The following is a 23363-nucleotide window of genomic DNA, read 5'->3' on the forward strand; positions in this document are numbered from 1 at the left end:
CTACTTACTTAAACCGTCTCTGTCTATTCATCGTACAGCTACTTTCCAATTACTATTTTTTTACTGACCAGTTCTATTCACTGGACTGCTACTTTCCAATTACTATTTTTTTACTGACCAGTTCTATTCACTGGACTGCTACTTTCCAATTACTATTTTTTTACTGACCAGTTCTATTCACTGGACTGCTACTTTCCAATTACTATTTTTTTACTGACCAGGTCTATTCATCGGACCGCTACTTTCCCATGATTTTATTTACTGACCAGGTCTATTCACTGGACTGCTACTTTCCCATGATTTTATTTACTGACCAGGTCTATTCACTGGACTGCTACTTTCCAATTACTATTTTTTTACTGACCAGGTCTATTCACTGGACTGCTACTTTCCCATGATTTTATTTACTGACCAGGTCTATTCACTGGACTGCTACTTTCCCATGATTTTATTTACTGACCAGGTGTATTCTCTGGACTGCTACTTTCCCATGATTTTATTTACTGACCAGGTCAAATCACTGGACTGCTACTTTCCCATGATTTTATTTACTGACCAGGTCTATTCACTGGACTGCTACTTTCGTCAAGTCTGGACTGACGCTCGCCTGGCCTTCAACGCCAGCATTGAGCGGGTGACTAACGTATCTTTGAACGTCAAGATGCTGGATCGTATCTGGCACCCGGACACCATCTTCTTGAACGGGGGGTCATCCTACGTGCATACCATCACTACGCCCAACAAGTTCTTTCGTCTGTCCCACGATGGCACCGTCCTGTACTCACAGAGGTCAGTAGACAGCAGACGATAGTTCTTGTCAATCTTGGTACTGGACTAGTCTCGATCAAATATTTTTGACTGTTGATGAACTGAATTTTTTTTGTTGTTCTTTTTGTATAAAGAAAATGGTAGCAGTTATAAGATAGTAAATAAAATGTACTAGTTCCGGATTTAGCTGGAGCTTGTAAGGACAACAGTCCGTATGTACGTCAGCAAGATTGTATATAGCGTAAAAAGTAAATTAAAAATAAGAGAGGTTTAGAATAACTAATCTTTTAAGAGAAATATAGGAAAGCTAGACTTTTTAAAAAGATTTAGATGAACTATACTATAAGAAGAGATTGAGGGTGTCATTTTTTGTTTTTTGTTAAGGAGAACCTTAGGAAAACTATAATAAATTTTTATAGAGCTTTAAGATAACTAAACTTTTCAAAGAGTTTCTAGATAATATCATAAATGTGTATAGGATTGTTCCCCTTTAAAAGTTACCTTTGCAGACATGCGATCTATAGGGCAGATGATGTAAAGGTCATCTGTTTCTGTGGCTGAAGCCTAATGAGCAGGGTGTCATGAGGCCTGCACAAAGACCAACCGCGCTCAACCACTCAGCCCCCGCGCCTCCCCATGTATAGGATAACTAGACCTAAATAGAGAATTACGACAGCTAGATTTTTAATAAAGGTTCGGGTGTTTTGGATAACTATACTTTTTAATAGAGGCTTAGGATAACTAGAATTTTAATAGAGGTTTAGGATAACTATATTTTTAATAGAGGTTTAGGATAATTTCAATTTTGAGAAAGGTTTATGATTAAACGTAATACTTAATTGTTTCATTTATTTTGTGTTTTTCCTTCTTTTTTTTTTATACTTCCTCTATTCTCAGGCTAACAATAAAGGCCAGCTGCCCAATGCACCTGGAGAAGTTCCCCATGGATACACAAAAATGTCCTTTACACATAGCCAGCTGTAAGTAGCAACAAGTTTATGTAGTGGGTGTAAGTGTAGCAACAAGTTTATGTAGTGGGTGTAAGTGTAGCAACAAGTTTATGTAGTGGGTGTAAGTGTAGCAACAAGTTTATGTAGTGGGTGTAAGTGTAGCAACAAGTTTATGTAGTGGGTGTAAGTGTAGCAACAAGTTGATGTAGTGGGTGTAAGTGTAGCAACAAGTTTATGTAGTGGGTGTAAGTGTAGCAACAAGTTTATGTAGTGGGTGTAAGTCTAGCAACAAGTTGATGTAGTGGGTGTAAGTGTAGCAACAAGTTTATGTAGTGGGTGTAAGTGTAGCAACAAGTTTATGTAGTGGGTGTAAGTCTAGCAACAAGTTTATGTAGTGGGTGTAAGTCTAGCAACAAGCTTATGTAGTGGGTGTAAGCCTAGCAACAAGTTTATGTAGTGGGTGTAAGTCTAGCAACAGGTTTATGTAGTGGGTGTAAGTCTAGCAACAGGTTTATGTAGTGGGTGTAAGTCTAGCAACAAGTTTATGTAGTGGGTGTAAGCCTAGCAACAGGTTTATGTAGTGGGTGTAAGCCTAGCAACAAGTTTATGTAGTGGGTGTAAGACTAGCAACAGGTTTATGTAGTGGGTGTAAGCCTAGCAACAGGTTTATGTAGTGGGTGTAAGACTAGCAACAGGTTTATGTAGTGGGTATAAGTCTAGCAACAAGTTTGTGTAGTGGGTGTAAGCCTAGCAACAGGTTTCTGTAGTGGGTGTAAGCCTAGCAACAGGTTTATGTAGTGGGTGTAAGCCTAGCAACAGGTTTATGAATCCTGCTCTCTTTGTTAACGTTATCAATGCCTTCTTAAAGCCCTGCCTCTTATCATTGTGTTAGGTCCCCTTCTAGCAAATTACTTTCAAAAGTCTTTCACGATGTTTTTGAAAAGTAAACAGCTGGTTAAATAAATATAACATAACATACGGGTGAATGAAATTTGAAGCGATCACAGCACTCAATGTGTTTACTTTTGTAAAATAATCTATTGAATACACAAACGCAGGCCTGTATGGTATTTAAGAGGGCATTGTATACATAGCAACAATAAAAAAAAAAAAACAAGAATGGTGATTTTTTTTCTTCACAAGCCTATTTCTACGTTGTCTTTTGGACTATTCCAAATCGAACGCATTTTAAGTATAAAGAAAATTGTTTGCAGGGAATCAAAAAGAAATTTTCTCACGACAAAAATTTATATATAATAATATATATATTAGTCGAACATCGATCCATGAAGTTTTTAATCTGAAAGTAAACCGGTTTAGAAGTAGACCAACAAATTATGATCCAATCTTTCTGCCTTTCATTCAACATTTTTGTCTATTGGGAACAAACATTTTCCCAATGGTGAGAACTTCATTTTCTCAATTGTAACCTGAGACTAGAATACGTCTATTCCCACGCGGGTTTCTAAAGAAGGATAAATCAGTCATTCTAACAATTCTGTCCAGCAATTGAATACATTCCTCAGAAAATGTCAAAATGACTGATATTGGTGCACATGAAAAGTGCCTGGACTTAGTGCACATGAAAAGTGACTTAAGGAAATGCACATTAAAAGCCACTTCAAGAAGTGCACATGAATTCCCCTTGTTATAGCACGGTGTTCATTGATTTATGTATTAAAGCACGATCTTAATATCACAACAAGATAGAGAGAGGAAGAGAGAGGCGGAGAGAGAGAGAGAGAGCTAGAGAAAAATCCCGACAGAATCTAATCAAGCGAGCTTATAGATAGCACAAGCTGATGGAGAAGAAAAAAGGGCGGGACTGGGTTAGGGTTCAAAGATTGCATGCGCTTTTCCCACGAATGCGAATATTTCCTATGAATGACAGAAAATGCATCAGATGTCAGAGGTGTATCTTGTTCTCCACAGTTGGCTACCCGGTGGAAGACGTCATATACGAGTGGCACTACGGCAATGATCTAGCGGCTGTGGCATCCAGCGACATGCGCCTGTCACAGTTCGACCTGAAAGGAATGCCGGCCTGCAATATAACCAAACTATTTAAAGGCAGTATGTGCACTTACATTCTTTTCCTATTTAACCCTTTAGATGCGAGTGGTCGTTAAGCCACTAAACACTAGAAATGCAATTCCATTTTGTATGCACTGTTGTAAAAAAGATCAGCACTTAAAGGGTTAAGTAACGGTTTGTCTTTTTATGTAGATGTATTCTTCTCCATCTTAGCTGGTCCTCACACACTCACAGGTGGGACGATTTCTATTAATTTATTTCTTGATAATGCTTCTTATATTAATTATTGATCGAACAGAATCATCACACGCTGGAGATTATATGAATAATTTGATAACACACTAAAGGAACATTTGTGTTCTCTTTGAACTTCTTTAATAAACTTCTTCAAATTACACATAGAAGTAACTTCTCAATTCCATAACTTTACTAAAATATCTGTATAAAATAAAACTTTCTTAGACTAACTTTAACTGATATAACTTGTTATTGATACAACAACAACTTCATCTAGTATAACTTCAACTAATGGACCCGCAAATGTTTAAACTCATTCTAACACCAGACTAAGCAAAGATCGTTACAATGCTAGGACCCCGACTAACTTTCCCCTAATTTATACTCTTCTCAATCGTACTTTCCAGAATCATGGAAACTTCTCCCCTAATTATTTTTATTAACTGTGACCTTCTAGTAGCTGACGTATGCTATTTTTTCCCTTAACCTCTTTCTCTGATTGGATGACTATAATTTGTTTACTCTGGTCATCTCTGACTTGAGCTGGGCTTCTAGAAACTGGTCGAATTAGGTCACAGTATCGGCTCGTGTCAACAGGCACATACACACATATATTCAAATACTCGCATACATATTTTATGCTCACGTTAAAATACAATTTGTTGTAATGAACTACTGTCATGCTATAAGCATGTTCAGTGCGCTCTGGTCTAATCTCTCTAGTGGACCCGTGGAGATGAGTGGTTCAGGATTATAAAAAGAAAAATAAAGAAATTGAAACGGATAGGCTGTACACAATTTTTTATCTTATTTTTCATACTTATTACGTTTTATGAGTTATCGTTTAGCTTATTACATTTGTCACTTGAACTAGATGTGAGTGATTTGACATTTGACAGCTGACACTTACACTTACCATTGCAGCGGTTGTTGCCTTCACTGAGAAACAGAGCTAGAAATGAAATAGCAACAAAAAGAAACTTCAACTGTAATAATGCTAACACTAGAATAGAAAGATATAAATAAGAAATGAAGAATGACAAGGTTACAAAGACAGTTTGTGTTGAAACACAAAACTCAAAACCGTCCCCGAAGTGGCCCGCTCAGGCAGGTAAAAAGGCAGGTTTCAATATTTTCAGAAAGAATATCAGAAACTATGAACTACAAACTATCAACATTAACCAACCACTACAACCCTATCTCCGTCGATCCAATAGAAGAGTCGTGCTTGTAATGAATTTGTTGACAAAAATGTTGTATTGTTTGTTTAACTAACGACTTGATACCGCAAGATACCGAGATTTATTGATGCTATTATTATTACATTGTTAATATTCATATGTATTCAATGAACTGATAGTTATGAAGATATAGTTGAATGTGAACCTGGCCTAACTGATGTTATTGAATGATTATCTAATTGACTTAATTGTCTTGTAAAGGGCCAATCTCTCATTGAAAGCCTCAACAAAGTATTCATCCTTATAAACGCCTATTTTTGAATTGCCACTTACACTTCATGTGTGAAACATTGATCACTACTTATTAATTGCTATTCTAAATTACATTCGACTTCCATAGGTACTAAATATATTTGTGTATGTTTTAAAAAGAAATTAAACATTTTTTTGTTAGTAGCTAGTATAACAGAAAATACTTAATTTAGTAATAAAAATTAAAAAAAACAACATTTTTTTCTACAAAAAAAATATATAATCTTTTGCATAAATATGTTAAACATATGCCAAACAGTTCCATTCCTTGCTAAATAGTCTCTGGTGTTGTTGTTTTTTTACTATTAATAGTAAAAATTTTGTATTGTTATAAAAAAAAACAACTGTTGGCATAGTTGATTTTAAAAATTAAATTTTTCGCTTTCAGAAAAGAAAAAAAGTAGTCAGTGCATCAGAATTTTGAATGCTTTAAAATATGATGTCGGATTCTCAACATCTTTTCTAGTTTAAGAGCACTAAACGGGACGGACGGACAGACCACATAAAACAAATAGTAGCTAGTCTCCTTTCGTAAAAATGACCGACACGTTACTGATTATACTGTACATACATTATACCTATTATACTTTTTAAATTTATACTTCTTTTTGTGTGCGCGTCCCTTTAAATATAAGTCGTAATACATTTTACCTGTGAGTTTCTTTCTGAGATGGTCAGTCAGGTTTAAGTGACATGTTTGTCAAATTTCGTAACACGAAAAGCAAACAACAAAAATACTAAAAAAAAAGTTTAGACGAAGTGTAATTGTATCAATTGGTTTGGATCAGTCATGTCATTAAATTTGTTATAGATCTAGACCGAAAACAATAAATCTGTGCGATTAGAAATAGTATTACCAATCGTTTTTGTTGAGCGCAATTTCATGCTTTTAGTTTTTTCAATGCGCTATGATCCTATCACTTATCTGGACCATTTGGGGAATGGGGGGGGGGGGGGAGAAAGGGATATCTGGGTGGATTTCACTGTCATTGGCTTTTAAAAGCATTAAAAAAAAAAAGGGAACGACCTTAATTCGAACTCATGGCTCAAGTTTCCTAGGGCAGACGTGCTAGCGAGGTACTTATGTCTGCGGAAGATTGCATAACATTGTTTGTTTCAATATAGGGCGGCGACCTATAAAGGGGACTAACTCAGCTTATACCACCACTTCAGCCAAGCGCAATTTCTTTACCTTGTTCGAGATACCAAACAAAATAATTAATTACCATTTGTTAATAAACTAATTATTTACCTTTTTTTTTTATTGATTCTTGTGTTGTCATGTAAAAGAAATAATTGTGAAAAATTTCATCGTGATCCGAGATTAGTGTCGTAGAAATAACGTGTGCAAACTTTTTTACCAGACAGACAGACAGACAGATAGACAGAGTGAGTCCATATAGGCTTTTGTAAAAATCAATTTAGGCCCTAGCTCAAACCATAAAGTATTTCACCTACAAGGGCGAATAACTATTCACACCAGTCTCCAATAATTATTTTATCGCTGCTCCGTGCTGTGTGTAGAACAATGTTTTATTGAAGAAAATAAACTATTAATTTTGATGTAGGTTTCTTCGTGACAGACCAAGCAGTTGGACATGTGACATGAGTTCTTGTGCAATTTAAAATTGCTTTAAAAATATATAAGTTAACTTTATAAACTTCATTTAATTATTATTAAATATTAATAACTTTTACGAAAATCAAACTCTAGTGTTCTATGTTCACAAATTTTTTTCAAAGAAGATGTAGGGCCTACATCTTCTTTGATATTAAATTCTGAAAAATAAACATTAATTGAAACATTAACCACCTACCGAGCTAACCAATAGCACTTAATCTGAGATTCACACAAGTCGAAAGAAATTTAAAATGCTTTAGTATTTCTATTGTTGTATTGTGAGAAGCATGGCCGAAGGAGGCAGTGAAATAACATGGCGAGAATGAGATTGATAAACAATAGTGAATATATGGTACTAGCCGAATATGACCCGCGGGTTGCGGGCCGGGTTTACCCGATCTGTCTAAGTGTTTCGCTCTTTAATTTAGAAATGTAAAAAAAAAAAAATTTAGCCCCCCAAGATTGGTCAAACGGTTTTGATTTCTATGCGGGACACACATACATACATACATAGAAACACATACATACATACATACATACATACATACATACATACATACATACATACATACATACATACATACATACATACATACATACATACATACATACATACATACATACATACGCTTTACATTGTGCTTAATATATAAGATAGTACTGGGCCTAAATTGCACCAGTACAAATCTGTACATCAGACTCACGTAGGTGTATATACCAAAATATAAAAATACTTTGAAAAAAATGCCTATATCATCTTATAAAGTACAGACGTTACTTTGAAGAAAAAAAATGATTACGTCCTACGCGTGTCCCTAGGTCTATCTAGTCATGCAGGTTAATTATTACTTTTCAGACCTTGCGATCTGTTGGGCAGATGATATAAACGAGGGTGTCATGTGGCCAGCACAACGGTCAACCGCCTTTACTTTCCTTTAGAGTTGGGTGGATACAGGGCGTCCTAAAAATCTCGACATTCAATATAAGTCTTCGCCGAGATTCGACCTGTGATCCATCGCGTTCGAAAGCCAAGCTTCCACCCTCCCAATAGATAAGGGAAACAAAATAAAAAATCATAAAAAATGCTTTTAAAAAACAAAGCTTATCTTAAGTGTAGTTGTCTGAATTGATTTGGATCAGTCACTTTTGTAATAGATCTAGACTAAAAATAATAAATCTGTGTGATTAGAAATATTTTTACTAATTGTTTTTGTTTAGCGCGTTTTCATGCTAATCAATACGCTATTACCCTATTTGTCAGTTGGAAAAAAGAGATGGGTTAAGGAAGGAGGGGAGATCTGTGTAAATGTTACATGATCGCTTTTTAAATGCATTTATTTAAAAAAAAAAAGTGGAATACCTGAACTAAAACAGGAGGGCTCAAGCATTCTCTAGCTAACACATTAACTAGAGGGCCATCGAATCGCTTATGAAAATAGAAGGTTTTAACTATTGTTAGCTTCAAACTTTAAAGCGGCGACGTATAAAAGGGGGCTAATTCAACTTATACCACCACTTTAGTCATGTACAATTTTTCCCTTGTTGATTCCAAACATAAACATTAATTACTAATAGTTAATTAAGGGGTGTGGTGCCTGAGTGGTTAAGCGCTTGGCTTCCGAACCTGGGGTCCTTGGTTCAAATCTCAGTGAAGACTGGGATATTGAATTTTTGATTTTTAGGGCCAGTCCAACCAACTCTAACGGGTACCTGACTTAAGTTGGGGAAAGTAAAGACGGTTGGCCGTTGTTCTGGCCATATGACACCCTGCTCGTTAACCGTTGGCCAAAGAAACATCATCTGTCCTATAGATTGCAAGTTCTGAAAGGGGAACTTAACTTTTAATAGTTAATCAATTAATTGGTTAATTTTCTTATTGATTCTTGCTTTGTCAGCTAAAAGAAATAATTGTACACAATTTTAGCTTGATCCGAGATTGGGTGTGTTTAAACTTTTTTACCAGACAGACAGTCAGAGTGCGTTGATATAAGCTTTTAAAGAAGTGAACTAGATGTTGTAGTTTGTAACAAGTGACTTAACGTAAACCTGTCTTTATATTCCTCCACGTCCTCTCCACAAATAACCTCCCTTTAACAAAAAGGAATTTAAAAAAATAATGCTCTTAGAAAGGGAAAATACTTATACCAACGCAAGGACATTCCGAAAGCCTTAAGAATGCTAACTAGTGACTTAAGTTTATAGAGACAAACACAGGCGAAAGAAGGACATGGATGTTGACTAGAGGAAGAAGGAAGAACTGTGGCAGTGCTATTCACATCAGTAATAAGTCTTCTTCTTCAGTTCACAGTTTTCGACAAGTGGTCAGCTGAAGGGGCTTTCGTCTGCTCCAGGATTCTCTCCCCCCCCCCCTTTTTTTTCTATGGTCAGCTTGGCGTTAGAGACGATAATAGGTGTTTCCTTCGTACACAGATTGTTTGCCTACCTCTTGGCGGGCCCTCTCAACACGCACGCGCACAGACACGTACACACTTAATCAAATACTCACATACATAGGCGTGTACAATCATTTTTTTTTACAATACCTCTATTCAAGTCAGAACTTCAGAAACCAGAAACCTGGACGCTAATCTCAAAAACGACTCCAACGATTTTCCTAGAAATTCAACAGTTGATAGATATCGCTGTGAAAAGAATTACTAGCTCGTTGGCCACTTGGGGAAAACTCTAGTTTGAACGTTATAATTTTACAAGGGATAGTGTAAAGATAATAAATGTAAATTCGGTTTGAGACTTATCTAGTTCAAGAGCCAACATGGCATAGTCAGCCGAATTACCGTGCAGCTGAGTAAATTTTTAGTTGCTTATAGTTTTACGTAAATCTAATAGTGATTAGGCCTACATCTAGATCCGAAACTTTACAAAAATGTTTCTTTCTTTTTTTTTTTCTCACTCAGGTATGTGTGTCCCATAAAAAACAACTCATAATTTATTAGCCTTGTGTTTTCTCTAGAATCACCCAGTCTAGTCTCTCAATGTAAAATTCTTTAGCTTAAAAAAACACCTTTCCATGTCTCTCAATGTAAAATTCTTTAGCTTAAAAAAACACCTTTGCATGTGTAGATAACTTATAGTCAGACGCGAATTATGATTCTTTCACTGTTCTGTGATTCAAGTCTGTTCTTCTCATGTTTTGTTTGGGAAAATAATATTAAGAGTTTTAAGATATAATTTATAAAAAAAATTAGCTTGGTTTGGGGCATCGATTTTGGTGTATTTTACAATTATTTTTTTAAATATATACATTAACTTGAAAAACTATATTTAATTTTCTTTAAGTATATACAATTATAACGAAAACAAAATATTGTTTGTTCCCTCCTATAAATAATCTGAAAGTGAAAAGTAGGTGGACCTCACAATATCCACTCTACAATTTAAATCAAAACTTTTGTCTCTGGAGAAGCCCAGATCGTAGGGTATTTCATGTTGGCATAATTAAATATGAAGTGGAGATTATAGACATTCAAATAGAACGACTGCGCCCTCAAAAGTCTTCGTCACTTTGTTGTGTTGTCCCTTGTGTTGTGTTAGTGATGTAACTACAAAAATACTGAATTAAAAAAATAACTATCTACAAAATAGGAAACAATAAATATCGGCGGTAGGTCCAGTATGAGGCTGGAATAACCAAAAAGAGGCATGAAGCCTCAAAAAGACGAGTCATCCTATAAAAGAAGCATGTCTCCCAAAAATATCTACAAAATACAGCAACGGAAGTCTGCACTGGGGGCATTAGAGTTGGCTCGGCTAGATGTAGACATAGCTGTCTTTAGTGAGACACGCTTGGCGAGCCAAGGGTCGTTGACTGAAAAGGGGGGGGGGGGCTGGCTACACCCTATACTGGTCTGGAAGAGGCCCTGATGAGCTCAGACAATCGGGAGTGGCCTTCATGATAAAACAATCTCTTGCCAATAGAGAATACAGAAATCAGTATGAAAGCTATTAAACACATTTGAATGACTGGTGAAATAAAATGGCACATAAATAAGAGATTGACAAACCGTTGTGAGGACATGTTTTTTATTACAAGTATCTGACTGTGGCATTGGAAGGTATAAACTGGGCCGGAAATACGCCTATCTGACTGTGGCATTGGAAGGTATAAACTGGGCCGGAAATACGCCTATCTGACTGTGGCATTGGAAGGTATAAACTGGGCCGGAATTACGCCTGTGCAACCCACCCCCTTTTTTTTCATGTTAGTTTAAATTTGTAAAAAAAAATATTCATAAATTAAAGAAAAAAGAAGGCATATGACAATAATGTATTGTTGTCTTTAACGAAATGACCGTAAAAGGCAAGAGAGAAAATTGAAAAAGAATAAAGAGAAACGTAAATTGTGCACACTACTTTTTTTTTTTTTTGTTTTCTTATCTAATGAATTACTATCATTATGAACTTTGAACTAGATGTAGTAATCATACATTTGACATTGAACTACAGTTGATGTCTACATTAGATATTAAAGCACTGGGAGCACTTGGTGCATTAACTGCGTGACATAACTGGAAATGAAAAACTAAAAATGGAAAATATAATAAAAGAATGCAAAACGCTGAATTAGAATGTAGTAATAGATACCAGAAGGTCAGCTCGAAATGTACAGTAAAACTGAATGATACGACACGATACTTATAACATATATTTCGCTGTTTTATACTTGTCATTTATACATATGTACCCTCCAAAGAGAACTCATAATTCAGTTAACTTATTCTGTATTTCTTTCTTGGATTACCAGTCCATGCACATATACATTTTTTGTTTTCAATGTTTCAAAAAAAATCCCTTTTTGAACCTTCCCTTTAAAAAAACATGTTGTCCTTTCCATGTACAAGGGCAGATAACAAGTTAATACAGACGCAAATAATTGTCGTATTATTGTTCTTATTTTTGATCTCTATTGAACCCAATGTTTAGTTTAGGGAAAATTATATATCATGTTTGATGTTGAACTATTAGGGTAAAAAAAATAGCAAGCTGTATTGACGCAACTGTTCTTATATGGCTTTAAAAATATAAAAATTAAATGAAAAACTAGATGTAAGACGCACTACAATATTTTATTTATTTATTGACAGTATTCATGTTTGATGCATTAGCGTAGCTCTATGTAACTACTCAAACCTAGTTGTGACCTGCAAATATTCCGGTATTTCTTGCAAATGAAGCGGACTATTGAAGCTTTCGTTCCGTCTTCTGCGCCTGTCTTCAATAATGGCTTTTCTTTGGGTCTCAAATGTTTGTCCCGAAACTCTGTCTCTTTCAGAAGCTTCTTTCCTCTATGCCAGTTAGGGCGAAATGGCGCCTGAGTTGATTTTTACAGCGCTTACGGGGGGTAGGGGGCGCCCAAAGATTCCGAAATTAAAAATCCCAGTCTTCACCAGGTTTCGAACCCGGGACCAAGTTCTAAAGCCAAGTGCTTTACCGCTCATCCACCGCGCAGATGACATAGTGAACATATAACCAGGTATAGTCTGCTTCATTGGCAGATGACATAGTATTCATGCTGCGCGTACTAGTGCTGCTTTTGGCCAACATGAAGCAAATGCACCTTTGATGGAAGCGTTAGAGGAGCCTTAAATGCCTTAAACCCACGTCTCAGAGCCATACAAGAGTGTAGTGAGAACCACTGCTTTATAAACATTGATTTTTGTTGCTAGGTGAAGAGACCTATTCCGCCATACTCTCAGTCTGTGGCGACCAAAAGCTCCATTGGCCTTTGAGTAACGGTTGTCTATTTCTCAGGACAGTGATGCATCGTTGGACACTGTGCTGCCCAGGTAGGTCAAGTGGTCAACAACATTAAGGAGATGTCCATTCATATTGATTTATGGATCTGGATTAGTTCCCATTGGGGACTTTTGGAGCATGACCTCCGTTTGTTTAGGTTGACGGACAGACCAAGCTTCAAGAAATTCAATTCATGGACGGCAAGTTGTTCGGTGTATGCAAAAAGTAGAGACTAGACTAGTAGACGTAGAGACCTATTGCTCTGCTATAGTTTCGCAATGCTTTTAGTCCTATGTGAGGCCCCCAACCAATTGGAGGCCCTAGGCGGCTGCCTAATTTGCCTATGCCTAAGGCAGGCCCTGCCCGATAAATAATACATATCTATAAATATTTTGTTTTCTTTAATTAAATATACATAGCAATGAGCTGCATTACTCTCAGTTAGGTTTTCAAATAGGAAGTGTCCTTTTTCTAAAAACAAAGCTTATATAATGGGAAGAACTGCACATTTACAGTCGTTTATCTTAATGATGTAAGATTTATTTCCCTTTTTCTACATCAAAAATAATTAATTAATTAGTAATTTTTTTTTTTAAATTGATTTAATTTGTTAAGTACAACGAACATCTGTGTAAAGTTTCAACTTTATTTGAGAATGGGACGGGTAGAAATAACGGCTGTAAAATTTCTACCAGACAGGCAGACGGAGTGAGTCGAAATAAACTGTGTAAAAAAAATGTTGTAGTTCATTCAAGCAATGTTCAGGCAGACGACAAGCTGGATCGCGGGAAATGCCAAGTGTCCTCCACTGAATGAGATCACAGTTAATTACTTTAAAATGTTAGGCTACATCTCGTTTTGAGAAAGATAAGATTGCGGTTATTGATACGTGGTAGTTTATAGTTTCTGATATTTCTAGGGCAGTGTTTCCTTACCTGTGTTCCGCGGAACCCTAGTGTTTTGCGAGGCTTAATTAGGGGTTCCTCGCCTTACTGGAATACTTAACAAATAAGCCTACACATGAATTAATCTCAAAGTAAATGCATGGGGAAAAAAAGTATTATTATCAGTTTTTGTTACTTCTTCTTGTTAAGTAAATAAATTCTATATCGTTAATGTTAACATTGTACTGACTGATCCATATTCTAACTCTAATTTGAATCAAAGATACCATTCATGGACGGCAAGTTGTTCGGTGTGTGCAAAAAGTAGACACTTGGAGCTGGGATATTAGACATAGAGCCCTATTGCTCTGCTATAGTTAGATATGGTTTTAATCCTACGTGAGGCCCCCCACCAGGCTCAATGATTTTAGTCCTATGTGAGGCCCCCCACCAGGCGCAATGGTTTTAGTCCTATGTGAGGCCCCCTTCCAGGCGCAATGGTTTTAGTCCTATGTGAGGCCCCCTACCAGGCGCAATGGTTTTAGTCCTATGTGAGCCCCCCCCCCACCCTGGCGCAATGGTTTAAGTCATTTGTGAACCCCACCCCCCACCAATGGTCGAGTTTTCCTGAGTAGTTCCACAATATTTGAAAACAAGCTATGGATGTTTTACTTTAGTTTTCTACAACTTATTTGTGTGAAGCAGTGATTTCTTTTTCTGTTACAACAAAGAGTATAGAAACATGCTTGATATATTTTCAAAGTTTGTTTTCAAATGAAAATCAACGCCACTGCTTTTGATTAATTGAAATCTTATTGAATGTTCTTTACACATGGACGTGAGTTTGTATAATAACACAAACTCTCTTTGTAATCTTGTTTTTCTATGTCGTAGCTTTTCCTATATGTAGCTGAATCTATAACGTAGTCTTGCTCTATAGCGTAGCGTTTTCTATAACTAGCTTAAAGTAACCAGTAATGCAATGTACACCTTTCAGACCTTGCAATCTATTGGGCAGATGATATAAAGGTCATCTGTTTCTGTGGCCCACGGTTAACGATACTGTCATGGGGCCAGCACTATGACCAACTGCCGTTACTTTTCCCAACTTTCCCAACGAAATTAAGGTAGGCCTACCCACTAGAGCTGGGTGGACTCAGAGACGCTCTCACACAGACCAAATCAGGGATGCGGACAAAGCGCTCTGATTGAACTTCCTTTAATTAATATCATTCAGACATTGACCTTCATCAGGGATTGCAAGACTGAAGGATTTTTTTTTTTTACATTTTAAATTGATGCTTTAAAAAAACATTTATTTTTAAAGACAAATTAGCTGCCATGTTCACTTCTTTCATTAAATTCTTTTTATATACTTTGACAACCTAATTCCCATTTCAAGACCCTCACACCTCAGTATTTCATAAACGTAGCACTGAGTACCCCTCGCCCAAAGGGGAAAAAATAATTATCAGAAATAATAAACGAAAAATAATATTGTTCGTAGAAATATGAATTAATGTTTTATTATAAATTACATATGCATCAATGAGAAGGAGAAGCATAGTTAATGAATCGCAACGCGTACCCACTTCAAACTCTGCCCGTACCCCACTTTAGGAAACACTGTTCTACGTCATTGGCAGATTACACAGTGAACCTATAACCAGGTATCGTGTGCTTTATTGACAGATTACATAGTATTTATATAACCAGGTGTTGTCTACGTGAGGACCATGGGCGCCCGCAGAAGGGTGCAAGGTGGTGCACATGCAGCCCCTCCCCCCCCCCACCCATGTATTCTGCATTGCCAATTTTTAGCACCATAAAATTAATTAACTTCTAAGTAGGAACTGAACAAGAAGTACTTCCACTGAAGTGCAGTTGTAAAGATAAGTTAATGGTGATGTAGACTAGCCCAGAGGCTTATCAGGAATTGACGGCCCACTTTGTACGTACAGCCCTTGTTTTGCTTTGATCGACCGTACGAAGCACGGAGAAAGTTTGCAAAGTTTACAGTAAATTTTTGGTTCACATGTTTATTTAATTTTTTAAAGTATTTACTGTGTACTTCATATTACTTTGATATGAGTCCAATAAGGGATGGATGCAGTTCTTTTCTATAATATTCTCCGTAACTAGAAAGTTGATGCTACGACTTTGTACCATATGTGGCAACTTGACCGCCCCCCCCCCTTTTTTCCTGTGGGCGCCCTGTCTACATGACTGGTTAATGACATAGTGAACATATAACCAGGTCTTGTCTCCAGGTATAGCCCTATTATATATATATATATTTGTGTGTGTGTGTGTGTGCGCGTGTTTGAGTGTGTCTGTGTGTGTGTGTGTGTGTGCGCGTGTTTTTATTTTCTTTCTCTAACCCTTGTTGTGCTGTAACAGCTTTGTGAGTTCATCTATTGGCGTGTATGGTGTTCTTCTCTATTCTATTGAGCAAATTGAATCTTCGATATGTTTTTTTTTGTACTTGAAGTTTCACACGCGTACCAGTATCAGTAAGTCTCCAACGTCATGTAGCTTGAAGCTGAAGTCCAAAATGGGGAGGAGTTGGGGGGGGGGGGGGCTTTAGCGCTTGGCTTCCTTGCCAAGAGATCGAGTTCGAATCTTGGCGAAGACAGGCAGAAGGCGGCTGATCGTTGTGCTGGCCACACGATACCTTTGTGAACCATCGACCATAGAATCAGATGAGCTTTGCATCATCTACTCAATAGATAGCAAGGTCTGAAAAAGTTTTGCTTTTATGTTAAGTCAATACGACTGTATAAAAAAATGATTTGCTTTCTCGTTACATGAGAGTGGGTGGAGCAGGTAAACGGTGGAAATAGGTCATCTGTATTTAAACCCACTGGATATTCTCCCGGAGGGGAGGCAATAAAAGATGTTTACGTAGACCTGACCTAAATGTGTTGTGTTGTTTAATTAGAAGCCTTTACGTCATAGATCTTCTTATCCGATGTGTCATTTGGTCGTGTTGAAGTACAATTATTCAATGTTATGTATAGCAGGCTCTTATTTAATCTTAAGTCTACGCGAATAGTATTTCCAACTTCCAATTGCAGTGGCGGCTTTTAGACGCAATGTATGGTGATTGGGCGGATCAGGTAAATACAATAGGGAATACAAATGAACAAAGCAGTAGCCCATTGAAGAAGATATCCGTTGGAAACATTGGCCATTCTCAAGTCTGCGTCCAACATCACAAGACAAACCATCACGTGGACTCCCACCTCCCAGTCAAGAAAAGCGAAAGAGAGGATGGTCCAGCAATAGACTAGAGGGTGTTGTGATTTGGGTACAGATGCCAAGCCGATTGTCATGACGTAGGGGCAGTAGGAGAGACGCCCCAGAAAAAAAAAAAAAGGTTGGCGGCCTATGCATCAAATGAGTCCACGGACAGAGATAAGATGATACTTTTTTAAACCCACTGAGTTCTTTAGCCCTCCCCCATACCTCTTGTATAGAAACTATCTTACTGGATATAATACTCAAGAGAGGCTAAACATTTATTTTAGCTAAATTTGTTTTTCCCATCCTCAGCGCATCATTCCATTCTTACAGTATATTTTGACTTCCGGCGACACACAGGATACTTTCTGATCCAAGTTTATCTCCCCTGCTGTCTCCTGGTTGTCCTGTCTTGGGTCTCCTTCTGGATCAACAGGGAAGCAACGTCTGACAGAATCTCACTTGGTAATAGTTGCCTTTGTGTGTCTTTGTCTTAACTTAATCATTCACGAAAAAACACAAACCAAAAGTTGACTGTTATTAAGTCAAGTGATCGTTAAAAAATATTAAAGTATTAAAGTAAAATAGGTTCTTATTGAATTTACTTCAAGTTTGACAATAAAAGGACGGCCTATGTTGAACCTCGGATTTATAAACCTCATTAGAGAAAATGCTGACCAGGTACAAGATCTTACTTCAAAACTGAATGCTTCAGCTAGAGCAGTTGGCATGAAAATCAGTGCAGAAAAAAAAAAGAGCAAAATACTAGTTTGTGGTGGAGATATTGCTTACAGTTAAATGGCCAAACATTAGAATAAATTGACTAGTTAAATACCTAGGGTCAAACATATCAAGAGATGGAGGATCGATAAAAGAGATAAAAATGTGTTTAAAATTGACAATCTCTGTCATGAGCAAACTGTAAACATGTAAATTTAATCTCATTTTCATTCTTTAAAAAATATTTCATTTAATAATAATAATAATTTTATCTATAAAGCGCTGTTAACAAACAAAATGTAGGCTCACGGCGCTGTAATAACATTACAAACACAAACACAAACACAAGAGCTAAAATTACAAACTAATCTAAAAAAGTTTTAAACAGGTAGGTCTTAATGTTATTTCTTGAAAGCATGTTGTCTGTCTGAGATCAACGGGGAGTGAGTTCCGAACCTTTTGTTCGTGCACTGAAAAAGCCCGCAGACCGTAGCTTTTGAGGGAGAAACGTGGCACCACTAGAAGCGTTGAGTCTATTGAGCGAGGGCTCTCTGGGGGACATATGGAGTAATCAGTTCGCTAAGGTTACAAGGGCATCTCATTGTTATATATACACTGATGACAAAGTGTGGCGACCTTGTAATCGATTCTCGCTTTCACGGGAAGCCAATGGAACGTGCGCAAGAGCGTAGCAGCAGAATCTCGTCTTGTTTTTCTAAGGACTATTCGGACTAATACGTTGCAGTTTGGCTATTTTCTCATCGGGTATAACTCTTAGCACGGCATATTTTAGACAAACAGAATTACATTTTTGAGTTTGTGGAGGGTAAAGCCCTGGGTTGACGAACTGCCGTAAACCTGTAGGTGCATTTATAAATTACATGCACGCTACAAGCGGACACTGCTTAACCAAGACAGTTTTGCCAACTTTGAGATTTAAAGTATTGCCAGTAAAATTGTGCATAAAATAATTTATGCAACAACAAAAAATAAATAAAAAACGTAAAAGCTGCTGCATATTTTTTTTTTCAAATCTCTATTGTGGAGGCCCCTCTCTTGTGGATTTCCCGGGGCTGTAGCTCCGCCTGTCTTCTCCCAAATCCGGCCCTGCCATTGTATATTAGATATTGAATAGTTAAAGTAAAGCTGCTCGTATTTATTTTGACCACCTGACGCTTGACGTTGCAACAATGGCATCAATGAATATTCCCAAACAAGCATTATTCGGAAATGACTTAAAAGGAATAAAGACATTTGTCTTGTATATTTTTTTTTCCTATACTGTTAAAAGAATTTTTAATTTAACAGAAGTTCTTGTCTAAACAGATAAAGACTTTTAAAAGCAATAATGAGACACGGTTGAAGAACTCTCAGTACATGAACAATTAGTTCAAAGAGCTCATGAATACTTGGTCCAAAGAGCTTATGAATACTTGGTCCAAAGAGCTCATGAATACTTGGTCCAAAGAGCTCATGAATACTTGGTCCAAAGAGCTCATGAATACTTGGTCCAAAGAGCTCATGAATACTTGGTCCAAAGAGCTCATGAATACTTGGTCGAAGAGCTTATGAATACTTGGTCCAAAGAGCTCATGAATACTTGGTCCAAAGAGCTTATGAATACTTGGTCCAAAGAGCTCATGAATACTTGGTCCAAAGAGCTCATGAATACTTGGTCCAAAGAGCTCATGAATACTTGGTCCAAAGAGCTCATGAATACTTGGTCCAAAGAGCTCATGAATACTTGGTCCAAAGAGCTCATGAATACTTGGTCCAAAGAGCTCATGAATACTTGGTCCAAAGAGCTCATGAATACTTGGTCCAAAGAGCTCATGAATACTTAGTCTGAAGAGCTTATGAATACTTAGTCCGAAGGGCTCATGAATACTTAATAATTAAACATTGTCTATTCTTGCAGGCTCTACCACAATGCTCACCATGACGTTTCTGGTGCTGGACAGTCGAAATGACCTTCCCAGGGTGGCCTACTCCACGGCTCTGGACGTCTACGTCTTTATGTGTTTTTGTTTCATCTTCGCCTCCATACTTCAGTTTGCAGCCGTCCATTTCTTTACCAAGTACGGCACAGGCGAGTGGGATGTCAAGCCTGCTGACTCGGACGAGGAGGTCAGTCTTTGCGTACTTTTACTAGTTTAGGTTTCATCTTCGCCTCAGTTCACTCCCTTCCATTTCTTGATCCTGGCACGAAAGGTGGGATGTGTAGCCCGCTGACTCGATGAGGTCAATCTTTGCGTATTCTTTTTAGTTTCAGTTTCATCTCCGCATCAATACTTCTGTTTACTGTCTTTCATTTCTTCATCCACGGCACAGAAAGTGGAACGTCAATTTTGCAGACACGGACGAGAATGTCAGTCCAATTTCAAGTTTTTAGGCACAAAGACTTCATATTTACGAAAATAACCAAAAGTTTTCTCTTTAAAGGAAGAAGACGATGACCCCTTTGACCCCTGTGACACCAATGATGAAGTCAAAAAAACAATCCCTTCGGATCCCATCACAGCATGTTTGAGTAAAATGTGGCGATGTATTATGAGCACAAGAAGTCGAAGGTAATAAACGTGACAGACAGACTGACTGACAGACAGAAATAATAATTTTATAAGTAAAGCGAATGTGGAATGCGTGAATGTAAAAATATTATGAATGGTGCTATCAAAATAGCTAATCAACTTCAATCTATTTTTTCTAATAAAAACATTTGCTTGTAGGCCTACATATATTTGATTAAAATTTGAAATGAATAGACTGAATTTTGTATGTTCATGTGTTAAAGTATAAAGTAGATCTATCATCTTGGAATTAGATCTAGATCTTGAGTTAGAGATAGATCTAGATCTAGACTAATCTAGAGTTAAATATTGGCTTGGATAGAGTTCGTCTCTGCGCGTGCGTGAATGCTTCGCTCTGCGCATGCGTGACCTTTTTTTAAAAATTAGATTTACGCGACTCATGAATGGAACTATTAAAATGATTGTCAGCACAGCTTCGCAGCTATAGGGAACGAATGTTGAAAAAAATAGGTTGGATCGAAATAGCGAGTGTGAAAGGTGCTTAGTTGTTATAAGCGCACAGAAAGTAGTAACTGTTTTCATTTACGTATTTTTTGTTTCGTCCACGGCAAGTGAGAGAATTAGTGATAAGTCCGTACATCAGGGCCCTTGCGTTTATATATATAGAGAGAGAATTATAGATTATAGCTGAAATATATATTACACTAAGTATAATTACATATTGTTTCATGATTTAATATAACATTTTATTTACAATATGATTACGATTTTATAACTTAAGCAAAAGCACAATTGCTTAAGCTTATAAGCGAAAATAATTTTACGGTTGGGGTAGCTTTGTTGTGGGGAATGGTGAAAATGATCGTTGAACTATAAAGGCTGAGAACCGCTACTTTAAAGGGTCAAACACAATGGCGTTTATTTAATATGCTATCTCGCGTTGCTGGAACTGGCCACTTAATTTTGTTAACTTGCCTTTCTGTGCTTCTTTCAGTTTTAACAAGAACGTACGCAATGCCATGGGGCTTAACAGCGTCAGCAAGATTGATCAGGTGGCTAGAGTTCTCTTCCCTGCGGCCTTCTCTGGACTCAACATTGTTTATTGGATGTCGTATTGGTCCTAAAGAGATTATTTTGAGAGTGCGATACGACACTTAAGTCTTTGAACAGTGTGAGATGAAAGGATAAAGTCACTGATTGCAATCATGTCTACATAACGATACTAATAATGCATTTTTTGTTGAGTTGTTGTTATGGAGTGTGTGTGTGTGTGTGTTTCTATGGTGACGGAGGGAAGAGGTTAGCGATTTGGTTGGTGGCTTTGCAGTGTGAATGGTGCAAGATAAGTGGCAATGTTGTAAGCTGTCTTGGGTAGGACAGACGACTCCAGATTGTCAGAGTGAAAAGACGTGTTTTCTGTAGCGTGTTCGATTTTGTGCAATTTATCATTTTACATTATTATTAAAGTTTTCGATAATTACTGCATTTTATCTCAAGTTGAATTTGTTTATATTGTATTAAAAGTTATATTAAGTTGTGTTCAAAAGAAGTTGCGTTATGTAAAGTTTTATAACTAAAATAACTTAAAATATATTACGTCTACAGTAGTGTAGTTGTCTACCAGCAGTTTGGTACTACTAGACAAAGACCGTTCACAACAGTTACAATCACAGTTATTTCCCCTCCAATAATACTTTGTCCAAAGTCTGGGTAGATTCTTTCAGGACATTGAGTAATATTTCTCAAGGTATGATTAGTCCATTATTTGTTTTAATACCAAATGACTTTGTCTACTACTAGATTATTTGATCAGTTTGGTGACATTTGCTTTACAACAAAGTAATTATAATACACCCAAGGTAACTAATCATTCAGAATCAATTTGATCATAAATGAATACATTCTTGTATAAATATGATGAATTAATTATTAATATATCTGTACTCAATGTGCTTCTCATTGTACAATATTTAAACATGCAAAACAACATTAAATTACTGATATTCTAGTGTGTGTGTGTTCATGCATACATCAAATATTTTGGGACGTTCAATGCAATGCTAATTTTATTTTTCTTATCAAACACAAAGGCGTTTAAGAACATGTCTAGTTTTGGATCAAAAAGGTTGATATTGTGTCACTAAGAACAGGGCCAGCTTTAGGCATAGGCAAACTAGAAAGCCGCCTAGAGCCTCCAATTGGTGGAGGCCTTGCACAAAACTTAACATTTTTTTAAACAAGAAATTGCGAAACTTGTGCCCAATGTTATTGTTGCAGTAGACCAGGTGTTTAATTTATTTCTCGATGTTTATTTGTAATTTTTCTATTTCATTTGGGGGTCACCAAATTCACTTCGCATAGGGCCTAAAATTATCTAAGGCCAGCCTGCTAAGAAGTTTGTCAATGAAACACTGGCGGATCCAGAACTTTGGAGTGGGGGGGGGCGATTTTTTTCCAAACCCTAACCCTAACGCCCAGTAAACCCTAACCCTATGCATAAACGTGCGTACAGCATATATATATATATTCGATATATGAGAATAAAATAAGACTGTTTCTCAATCTTCGGCAAAAAAACAGAAAAAAAAACAGTCTTTCTCTTGCAAGCTTGGGGGTCTGGGAGCGCGCTGTAAGCTTGTTCAGTGGGGTTCTGGACGAAGCCCCGACGCCCAAAAGCGTTTTCTTGCATTTTTCTCTGCAGAAACGCATTCTTCTGACATCTACAGTTCATTATTTATCAGTGGGGTTCGGGGCGAAGCCCCGACGCCAAAAGCGTTTTCTTGCATTTTTCACGTCTGAAACGCATTCTTCTGACATCTGCAGCTCATTATTTATCAGTGGGGTTCGGGGCGAAGCCCCGACGCCAAAAGCGCTTTCTTGCATTTTTCACGGCTGAAACGCATTCTCCTGACATCTACAGCTCATTACTTATTAGTGGTGTTCGGGGCGAAGCCCCGACGCCAAAAGCGTTTTCTTGCATTTTTCACGTCTGAAACGCATTCTTCTGACATCTACAGCTCATTATTCATCAGTGAGGTTCGGGGCGAAGCCTCGACGCTAAAAGCGTTTTCTGGCATTCTTCACTGCTATAACGCATTCTCGTGCCCTACAGGTCATTATTCATTCTA

General features: G+C 37.2%; 1 protein-coding gene across 1 annotated transcript in view; it reads left to right on the forward strand.

Annotated features, from left to right (window-relative positions):
* Window positions 1–22640, forward strand: part of LOC106052486 (gamma-aminobutyric acid receptor subunit alpha-6-like) — a 57841-nt gene extending 35201 nt beyond the window's left edge. Inside the window, exons 4-10 of the mRNA XM_013207879.2 lie at window positions 560–789; window positions 1666–1748; window positions 3651–3791; window positions 17297–17449; window positions 19623–19831; window positions 20147–20274; window positions 21230–22640. Of these exons, the coding sequence (XP_013063333.2) occupies window positions 560–789; window positions 1666–1748; window positions 3651–3791; window positions 17297–17449; window positions 19623–19831; window positions 20147–20274; window positions 21230–21359 (1074 nt within the window). The 3' untranslated portion in view covers window positions 21360–22640. The remainder of the gene's footprint in view (window positions 1–559; window positions 790–1665; window positions 1749–3650; window positions 3792–17296; window positions 17450–19622; window positions 19832–20146; window positions 20275–21229) is intronic.
* The last annotated feature ends 723 nt before the right edge of the window (window positions 22641–23363 follow it).

Source organism: Biomphalaria glabrata, chromosome 8 (assembly GCF_947242115.1).
Source record: "Biomphalaria glabrata chromosome 8, xgBioGlab47.1, whole genome shotgun sequence".
NCBI classification, from domain to species: Eukaryota; Metazoa; Mollusca; class Gastropoda; family Planorbidae; genus Biomphalaria; species Biomphalaria glabrata.